The 10,068-nt window shown below is 57.0% G+C and overlaps 1 protein-coding gene across 1 annotated transcript in view; it reads left to right on the top strand.

Moving 5' to 3' along the window:
• Positions 1–4,766: 4,766 nt before the first annotated feature.
• The window catches only part of ADAMTS14 (ADAM metallopeptidase with thrombospondin type 1 motif 14), an 81,693-nt gene continuing 76,391 nt past the window's right edge, over positions 4,767–10,068 (top strand). The window contains exon 1 of the mRNA XM_032595204.1: positions 4,767–5,353. Coding sequence (XP_032451095.1) covers positions 4,811–5,353 — 543 coding nt within the window. The 5' untranslated portion in view covers positions 4,767–4,810. The remainder of the gene's footprint in view (positions 5,354–10,068) is intronic.

The raw sequence follows: 10,068 nt of genomic DNA, 5'->3' as shown, positions 1-10,068 counted from the left end.
GGAATCCCCATAACACTCACCAATGACTCCGCACCTTCATCCAGAGCACTCTCCTTTTTCCTGTCTTACCAGGTTTTCAGGCTTTCTCGTGCACCTGTCATACCTTCCAATTGGCTCCTGACCGTGCAGTGCAAGCTCTTTGCATATCCCTCTCCGCTGCCAGCGCTTTGGACAGAAGGAGCGTTGGATAAATGTTGGAGAACCATCAGCGAGAGAAACACCCAAGCCGTATTCCACTGTGCGAGAATCCTAAGGTGAGAGTCAGGGAACCCAGAACTTCCCTCCTTGCTTTGGCCCTGTTCACCTCCAGAAATGGGGCCTGCCACCCAGCCCTTTCCTCCACCTTCTGCCCAGACTCTGAGTTATGTTCCCTTGTCCGCTCTTCCTAACAAAGGGTTCCTCAGTGGAAAAGAGCCTGGACATACAATACTGGCCAACAAAAGCAACCGTTATAGCCCCAGGGAAGGGGGCGGGGGGAGAGAACCGGGGTGAGGTTTTGCTCTCTGCTTGCCAGGACTGGCTCCGGGGGAGGCCCCAGCCCGCTGCTCATGAGTCAGGCTGCTGGGGTCCCAGCTGCAATCTGTCCCTCTTGACTTACCAAGTCTAAGGCAGGAAGAATGGGGTGGGGCTCAGGGAGGGGGCTAGGCAAGCTTCTGGGATGGCAAGGGAGAAAGTCAGCCATCATATACTGTGACTCTTCCCTTCTGTCCCCATAGGGCCCCCACTCTGCAGCTGGGAAAACTGAGACCCCGAGAAGGGAAGGTCATTTTATCCTGAGCTCATTTAGTGCATTTGTGGGGGGTCAGAATGGAGACAGTTCCAGCCTGGTCACCTCACAGCCCCTCCTCCACATTCCCACGGACACACACACACACACACACACACACACACACATTCTTGCTCCATCTGTCCTCACACATAAAACCACAGTCTGGCTCTTGACTTAACAGAGCTTAAAGGACCCAAAAGAATGAGAAAAAGGAACTCTGTTTTTCCTGAACTTAATACAGGTCAGTTTGTGATCCCAGGGTGGTGGGATAGAGCCCCAAATTGGGCTCTGTGCTGAGTGTGGAGCCTGCTTAAGATTCTTTCTCCAGGGGCACCTGGGTGGCTCCATGGGTTAAGCGTCCGACTTCGGCTCAGGTCGTGACCTCGCAAGTTGTGGGATCTAGCCCCACGTCAGGATCCTGTGTCTCCCTTTCTCTCTGCCCCTCCTTCGCTCACGTTCTGTCTCTCTCTAACTCTCAAAAATCAACAAAACATTAAAAAAATACATAAATAAACATTAAATTTTTTTTAAAAGATTCTTTCTCCCTCTCACCCCTTTGCTTGTGTGTGCGCACGCACACAAAGTCTCTTTCAAATAAATATATATACGTGTGTGGATTTGCTGGTGCCATTTGCAAATAACTGGATGGTATTCTTTGGAATTCTTGGAATTCCTTGGAATTCTCTTGGTATTCCTTGGAATAGAAAATGCTCTGCATTTCCACAGGACGTCAGAGTTTGCCTTGACTCCCGTGAGCCTCGTGGTTACCCCTTTGACAGATGAGGTACCGCCGCCCAAAGAGGAAAATGACTTGCCCTTGGTCACAGACTGGGTTTGGCAAAGCTCAGCCTTGAATAGTCTACTGACCTTTCGTCTTGTCTCTTTCTCTGGCTCAGCACTAGACTGGGATCCCAGCCCCACTGCAAATGAGCTATGTGACCTGGGACACCACGTCAGCTCTCCGAACCTGCTTTCAGAAACCCACCGGCCCTCCAATACCGAGGATGAGGAATCCTGAGGAATCCGGGTCTCTGTCCACAGGGCAGGAAGGTATTCAGAGCCTAACCAGGGTGCAGACTGGGAAGAGTGCAGGAACCCAAGTCCTCTCTCAGGGGATCCAGAGATTCCCCAGAGAAGTGTGTTTAGAGAATTTCCACCCGCAAGCTGGCCTCCCTTTAAGAAAGCCCCACAACAAAATGTCTGGTCTCAAAAGCAGAAAGATTAGGGGTCTTTATACACTGTATACAAAGATTCTTTATTCCACGGTTCTTAAAAAAAAAAAAAATCCTTTCTCCAATTCCCACCTCTGGCTTACTTGAAATACAGGTCATTTGCAAATTGTTAGGAGCACATTTATACAGTGAAGCAGGGGTTGGGCTATTTGCCCCGACTACTGAACTGGTCTCAGCAACACTGCAAAACCAGCAATCCACACTCGTCCCTGCCTCTGGATTGTTCCCACCTCGGGCCGCGGAGAAGCTATTCGTGCCAGAGGTGGAGAGTGCCTTATTTATGGAACACCTAGTGCGTGCTATAGTTAACTCTCCCAGGGAGGCTCACGGCTAGGATTCCAATCAGGTCTGTCTAAGCACAAAGCCAGGGAGGGCTCTCTCTCCTCACCTTGTTCAACCACACTCTTGACCCGGACTCAGGTCACTCCCTGCAGTTGGGGGCCCAGAGGCGTGGTCTGCAAAACGGGTAGATAAAGTTAGTGGAGGGCATCCACTCCACTAGGAGAGAAAGGAGATAGAAACCCCCTCTAGGGAAGGAGAGGTGGTCACCGTCTCATCACCCAAACGGAGTTGGACATCCCTTCCGCCCGGTGGCTCTGGAGAGTGGGCCCTGCGGTCAAGTAAGGGGAGCAGAGGGGACAAGGAAAGCGGCTACGGACCGTCACTCCGGGGGAGCCCAGGCGGCTGGCTCCGCGTGGCACTTCCGATCAGGCAGGGCCGCTCGGCGCTGCACTCCCCAGCCCCGCGCTCCGCCCCGGCCGCGCAGCGCCCCCCGTCCGACCCGCGCCCGGCCCCGCCCCGCCAGCGTGCCCACCCCCGGCCCGCCCGCCCCGCCGCCCCCTTGGCCGGCTCGCGCCGCGTCCCCGAGCGTCACGGCGCGGGCGGACCGACCGGCCCGCGGCAGTTGGCACGGGGGGCGCTGGCGCGTCGGCCGCTCCGCTCTCCCGCCGGCAGCCTCGGGCGCGTGGAGCCAGCGGTCCAGGCGGTGGCGCGGGGGACCTGGAGCCGGCGGGCCGGCGGCGGCGGCGGCGGAGCAGGCGGAGGACGGTCGGCCCGCGCTCGGCAGTCCGGGGCGCGCTCCAGCCTCGTCGGCAGCCCGGAGCCCGGGGCTCGGGCGCCCTCGGGCCCGCGTCCGCGCGCGGCCACATGGCTCCGTTCCGCACGCTGCTGTCCTGCCTGCTGCCCCTGCACTGGGCGCTCTGCGCCGCCGCGGGCAGCCGGACCCCAGGTGCGTGCAGGTCGGGCGCGCGGGGGCGCGAGGGGTCCGGGGTGCCCGGGAGTCAGGCTGGCCCCAAGGGGCCCGAGGGGCCGGCGGCATTCCGGGGAGCAGGAGGCGGTGCGCGCCCTGGGCTTGAGCTCTTTCTTCCCCTATGGCCCGGTCGCTGACCCGAGCTTGCTCTTCCTTTCTGGCATGAGAGGTGGAGAGACCCCGGAGAGGTTTTGGGAATCTGGAGTCTCCTCTTAGGGGCTATATATTTGTCTCTGTCTCTGTCTCTCTGTCTCTCTCACGCGCGCGCGCGCGCGCGCGCGCGCGCACACACACACACACACACACACACACACTATTGGTCTGTTTCTGTCCTGTGTGCCTTTAACTTTCAGTGCCTACTGTCTCTCCAACTTGTGTGTGCGTGTCTCACTGCCTCATCCTCACGGAGTCAGGCTGGCAGGTGGTTGCCCACACCCAGTGAGCACCTGGCCGTCACACTCCTGCTGGGAAACACACTGATAGCTCTCTCCTCCATCATTCTCAGGCTCTGTGCAGACACCGTCTCACACACAGACCAGACGCCCCACACCCTCACCTGAGCATGAGGAGGGGGCTCTGGTTATTTCTAGGCGGGACATCTGCTTGTCTGTGAGCTCTATACTCATGTACTGAAGTGGGATCTCCCTAGCAGAAATCCTGGGGGTCTCAATGGGTAAAACCAGAGGAGAGTCAGTACTCCCCCACCGTAACTGCCATGAGCATGGGGGGTTTTCGGGAGATGTCATTTTCTAGGTTTCATCGGTAGTGTGAAGGGGGCTAAGGGAGGCAAAAAATGGAGCCATGTGGAAATGAAAATCCCTCCACACTCCCGTCCCTGAATCACCAAGCCTGGAAGCCAGCGAGCTGTCATTCCTGCTGGGCCTGGCTGGGCTCAGGGAGAGCTGTGTGAGGACCGGGCTGCTGGCATGCAGCCTGGAGCATGGGGCCATGACCTCACCCTTAATTCAGTCCGAGTGGGCAGGTCACCCCATGCGTCTCTTCTTTATTTTTGAAGATCTATATTTACCAGGCTTGGTGCTGGGCCGTGTCGAAATCTCAGCAGCCTCTGTTTACTTTAAAAAGTTTTCTTTCTAAACTTGGACAAACATAGAACCTGTACTCCCTCCCTCCCTTCTCCAGCTCCTGTCTCCTTGACACGTGCCCAGGATCCCCTGGGTTTCTAGGTGTGTGTGTTTTGCTGGCTGTGTTCAGAGAGCTTGGCGAGGAGGGCCCTACCCCAGGCTGGGCTGGTGACTTCAGCACACTGAGGGAGTCTGGGCAGATCCCGCCATCCCTCTCCTTGCCCTGGGGGCTTTTGGGGAATTTCAACCCTTTCCTTGGCAATGCCCAAAGTTGGAAGGCTCGTGGCTAGAGTGACAGACAGGACTCTGGCATCATTTCTTTTCTTCTGTTAAGTTTAACAGGGCCTTGGGGACTACAGAAAGCAAGTTATGTGCACAGAGTACTTGAACACCGTTCATCTAAGTACAGAGATCCAGAGGCTCAGGAAGCACTGGATGGCTATCGGATGAACTTGGGCTAAGAGGTCCCTCCGAGGTGATGCTGAGGGTTGCAGAGCTCTCTCCGCCCGTGGGATTGCCGGTCTCCCCTTACCTTTGCACAGACTACATTGATGTAACTCCTTGTTTACTTCCAGCAGAGCTGCGCCTCTCCGGAAAGCTCAGTGACTATGTTGTGACAGTGCCATGCAGCACAGATTTTCGGGGACGCTTCCTCTCCCACGTGCTGTCTGGGCCAGCAGCAGCCTCCTCAGGGAGTGCAATAGTGGATGAGCCACCCGCACCACGGTCACGCTCAGGTCACCTCCGGGTGGCCCGCAGCCCCCTGCGCCGCAAAGGAGCCACCCTGCAGCCTGGCCGGGTGGGGCGCTCCTCCCTCTACTTCAATGTTACTGTTTTCGGGGAGGAACTACATTTGCGTCTACGGCCCAACCGACGGCTGGTGGTGCCCGGAGCCTCCGTGGAGTGGCAGGAGGATTTTCGGGAGCTGTTCCGACAGCCCTTGCGGCGGGAGTGTGTCTACACCGGGGACGTCACGGGCATGCCAGGGGCAGCTGTCGCCATCAGCAACTGCGACGGATTGGTAAGGGACAAGCCTGGCTACCCGAGCCAGGCTGGCGTGGTTTTCTCCTTGGCTCCCTGTGTTTGGGACTCCTGGGGGCACAATGTGTGGTTTGGGCCAGTCACAGGCCTCACTGCCTCCGGAGAGCTCTGCATGCCCCACTGGCCACCAGGTTCACGCTCTGGCAGGTGCGGAAGATCTGGTTAGGATGATGCCTTGTCCATTCCCCCACCGGACGCGCTGGGACCACGGCTTAAGCTAGCAGGATTCTCTGAGCCCAGACACATGCAGCGGTAAGGAAGGCGGGCTCTGCTGGGGCTGAATCCTGGCTGGGCCACCCAGTAGCCCTGAGGCTTTGGAGATGTTAATTACTCTGCCCTGCCTTCCCTTCTGTGTGAAGCAAGGATTTATGCGTAACGCACACATTTACTGTGTGCGTCCTATGTGGCCAGCCCTGTTCAGGCTCTGGGGGATGCCACAGACATGGTCCACGCCCTCCTGGGGCTGAGTGGTAGTGACGATAATAGGACCTACCTTACCAGGCAATGTGGTGGGTGGTCAGCACCTGCCTGGCATGGGGTCAAGGCTCTGTTGGTGTTAGTTGCCGTTATTTTTGTTATTGTTATGTCCTCCCTCATCCCCCACTGTCTTTGGTCCTAAAGTCAGCCTGCTCTTTCCCAGTGCTCCCCTCTGTGAGTGCTCCCCTTTTTTAAAAAAAACAGGTTTCTTGGGGTGCGTGGGTGGCTATGTGGTGACAGTGCCACGCAGCACAGATTTTCGGGGACGCCTCCTCTCCCGCGGTTGAGTGTCCGACTTCGGTTCAGGTCATGATCTCACGGCCCGTGAGTTCGGGCCCCGCGTCGGGCTCTGTGCTGACAGCTCGGAGCCTGGAGCCCGCTTCGGAGTCTGTGTCTCCCTCTCTCTCTGCCCCTAACCCACTCGCATTCTGTCTCTGTCTCTCTCAAAAATAAATAAACATTAAAAAAAAAATAAAAAAAAACCAGATTTCTTTTTTAAAGTTCATTTATTTTGAGAGAGAGAGGGAGGGAGAGCACATACGTGTGTGTGTGGATGAGGGGCAGGGAGAGAGGGCAAGAGAGAGAATCCCAAGCAGGCTCTGCACTGTCCGTGTGGAGCCCAACGCGGGGCTCGAATCGACGAACCGTGAGCCTGAGCCGAAATCGAGTCAGATACTTAACTCGCTGAGCCACTCAGGAGCTCAGTGAGTTCCTTTTCTTAGGACCCGTTCCATCCACCCAAGCTCAGAACGCCTGCTAGTTGGCTCTGTACTGCAAACCCCAGAGCCGTGGGTGGCCCTCTCGGAGCCTTGACTCGTGCTGGAGTTCGGCTCCATCCCCGGTGTCTCAGGCGCTTGGGAGCCTGTGTGGCAGTCCCAGGCTTTACTTTGTCACGCTTTGTCAGGTATGAGCTGACGTGTCTCAGGAAAGGACCCCCCTGCTCCTCTGCCCTTCTGCTTTAAGTGAGGGATGCGTCAGATCAGGAGGATGCTAAGGGGGAATCTTTCTTCACTAGCAGGGCTGGGAGCATTTCTCCCCGTGTCCCCGTCCTTGCACGGTGTCTTCCTGCTGATTGTCACACTGCCTTGATGTGGGCCAGGGCTTCTTGTTCTTTTTTTCATCATCACCCCCCTAAGGGGTGACTGATGTTCGCAGTCGCCCAGGGATGCGGTGTCTGTGCAGAGGGCGAGACAGAAAGTGCTGGTGCAAACCGGTGGCTTGACCGAATCGCACCGTGAACTCCCTCTCCGGTCCGCAGCCACAGAGGCTGTTGGCTCTTCAGTGACAGGGCTGCGGCCACCGCCTCTTCCGCTGCCCCCACGAAAGTACGTTGGGGCCTCAAAGCTGTCAGTGGACGATCAACAGCATTACTACCTGTGGTATGACTACCACTGCTTTGGCTTGCCCCCAGGCCACTGCTCTGCCTTCGGCTGTCTCTGGAGCCAGTCCCTAGCCACAGCCCAGTGCAGAAGCCTCCCCGGGGCAAGGATTTCAGAATTTCCAGCCCATTCCGGAAAACTGCCCCGTGTCCCATGAGAGCAAGGGGCTGTTCACGGTGACCCAGCTGAGCCCCCTTTGGACCCAAAGGCCACAGTGCAATCTTTCTTTCTTTCTTTCTTTCTTTCTTTCTTTCTTTCTTTCTTTCTTTTTCTTTCTTTAACTTTTTTAATGTTTATTTATTTCTGAGACAGAGCATGAGCAGGGGAGGGGCAGAGAGAGAGGGAGACACAGGATCCGAAGCAGGCTCCGGGCTCCGAGCTCCGAGCTGTCAGCACAGAGCCCGAAGCGAGGCTCGAACTCGCAAACCGCGAGATCACGACCTGAGCCGAAGTCCGTCGCTCGACGGACGGAGCCACCCAGGCGCCCCTACAGTGTAACATTTCTGATCAGATTTGAGTCTGTATCTGTGTGTGGTCTTTGGATTTTAACCCCATCTTCTTTAGCACCTCAAGTCCCAAAAGGCCTTCTTTCCAAAAAAATACGTACTGACCACTGGCCGTGGGTGAGGCCCTCAGGGAGATGTAAGAAAATGAAAGTGACCCGAGGAATATAGCAGCAACAGCCCCGGCCTGCACGCGGGGACGTGCACTCATTATCTTTACCCGCTGTATAGACGGGGAGACTGAGCCGTGGGGGGGAGATCTGAGGATAGGCAGAGAGCTTGTTTGCCCAGCGCCGTATGGTTTGTAAAGCCCGCCGGTCGTACGCGGTGTGTATGCAGATGTTGTTATTACCCTGCTTCGCAGAGAGCCCCGTCCCTGCCCTCAAGGAACTTGGGTGCCAAGCAGGAGAAACACCTCTGGTAGTTTCTGCGTTAACTTGTTGGCATTCCAGAGCACGATGGAGATGGTGCTCAGGAGACGGGAGCGATTGTTGTCTTTGGTGCCCCGGGAACGTCACGTTTGAACTGGGCCTTGAAGGGTGGGTAGAAGTTTGCTGAGGCCAGAGGGCGAGGAGGGCATTCTGGGCAGAAGCTCTTCCTTCTTTTTTTTTTTTTTAATTTTTTTTTCTTTTTTTCAACGTTTTTTTTTATTTATTTTTGGGACAGACAGAGACAGAGCACGAACGGGGGAGGGGCAGAGAGAGAGGGAGACACAGAATCGGAAACAGGCTCCAGGCTCCGAGCCATCAGCCCAGAGCCTGACGTGGGGCTCGAACTCACAGACCGTGAGATCGTGACCTGGCTGAAGTCGGACGCTTAACCGACTGCGCCACCCAGGCGCCCCAAGAAGCTCTTCCTTCTTCAAGCCAGTGAGGGTACATCCCCATGCTGGATGGAACCGGGGAGGGGATCCCAGAAGGCGCACTGGGAAGGTGGGCCTTGGCCTGACCTTGAGGGGAGGGCAGGGTAGGAGAGGGGTCCTCGAGTAGGGATGGGACAGCCTGTTAACTGCAAAGAGTCTGAGCTGGGAGTTGGAGACGTGGCTGTGTGACCCTGGGCATGCTGCTCTCCTTCTCTGGCCTCCACTTGCCTCTTAGGTACACCTCAGAGGATGGGATAGAGGGGCTCAGAGCCCCTTCCAGCTCTGGCATTGGTGCTTTGGGACGTGGGGCAGGCCAGCTGAAGGAATTTGAAGCCAGGCCTCTCTAAACCTATGGTTGAAGCCTCGTCGCCTGGCGGGTTCTAGGACATGCTCTGTGCCAGACCAGGCTTCATTGCAGGTACCAGGAGAAAAGACAGCCAGCCCTGAGTTTGGCCCTCATGGCCAAGCCAACCTTCCAACTGTGAGAAGGGCTTGAACAAAGACACTTTGTGTGGATAGACTGCAGCCATTTGGATCTTAGCTGCGCTGGGGGGAAGCGCCATGTCTAAACTGGTGGCTTGGTCCTCATTGCCAACTGGAACCCCCCCGGGGGTAGGGGGAGGGCAGCAAGTGTCACTGCCATCCCATAGAGCCACTCCCCCACGGACACCTGGGACAGACGCTGGGAGGGTGCTGCGCCCTGCGGTTAATTCATGCCAAAACTGACCTCGTTTCCCACCTGCTCTTCTGGAGGGTCTTGTGTGTCACAGTGGGGGGGAGAGGGTCAGGAAGGACCCAGGAATGAGGAAGCTGGGACCTCTGCCCTGGATGAGTTTGTAGGATTTGTAGGATAATGGGGACCCAGACATACGAGCAGACAAATCACGGTTTTGTGTGAGGCAGCAGCAGAAGGACCCACTTATTTTGGTCAGGGCATCTAGGAAGCCTCCCTGAAGGAGGTGGCATTGGCTCAAACATTATAAACGTGAAAGGAAGTGCTGGGCCTCTGGCCAGCAGAGAGAATGACTGGCCCAGGGCAGGCTTGTGTGGGGGAAGGAAATAAGGGATGTGGGCGGCCCCTTCTACCTGCAAATTGTTTCCCCTGGGGCGGGGGGGGGGAGCCCCAGGATACCCAACTGGGAATGTGCCCAGGCAGGACCACTCTTCAGAGCCTGTCTCGGGGAGCCCAGCCAGTCAGTGCAGTGGTTCTCCCGACACTCCTGTGACCCCCAGCCTCTGAGGGCCTGTGGGCAGGGAGGACCCGGGTCACCTCAGGACCCTGGGCTGGGGGTCAAGTGCAGAGCAGGTCCCCTGTTAGCGATTATGGCTCTGAATTCCTGGGAGGAACACAGAGGCCTGGGGCAGGGGCCAGTTCTTTGTGGGTCAGGAGGGATTGGGGGTGCAGGAATGGGGTCAGCGGAGTGGGGCCCCACGAACCATCTAGATCCCAGACTGCCCGAAAGGCTCCTACCCC

The sequence above is a fragment of the Lynx canadensis genome, chromosome D2 (genome assembly GCF_007474595.2).
Source record: "Lynx canadensis isolate LIC74 chromosome D2, mLynCan4.pri.v2, whole genome shotgun sequence".
In the NCBI taxonomy this organism is placed as follows: domain Eukaryota; kingdom Metazoa; phylum Chordata; class Mammalia; order Carnivora; family Felidae; genus Lynx; species Lynx canadensis.
The sequence above is the reverse complement of the archived record's forward strand: the minus strand, read 5'-3'. Positions and strand labels throughout refer to the sequence as shown.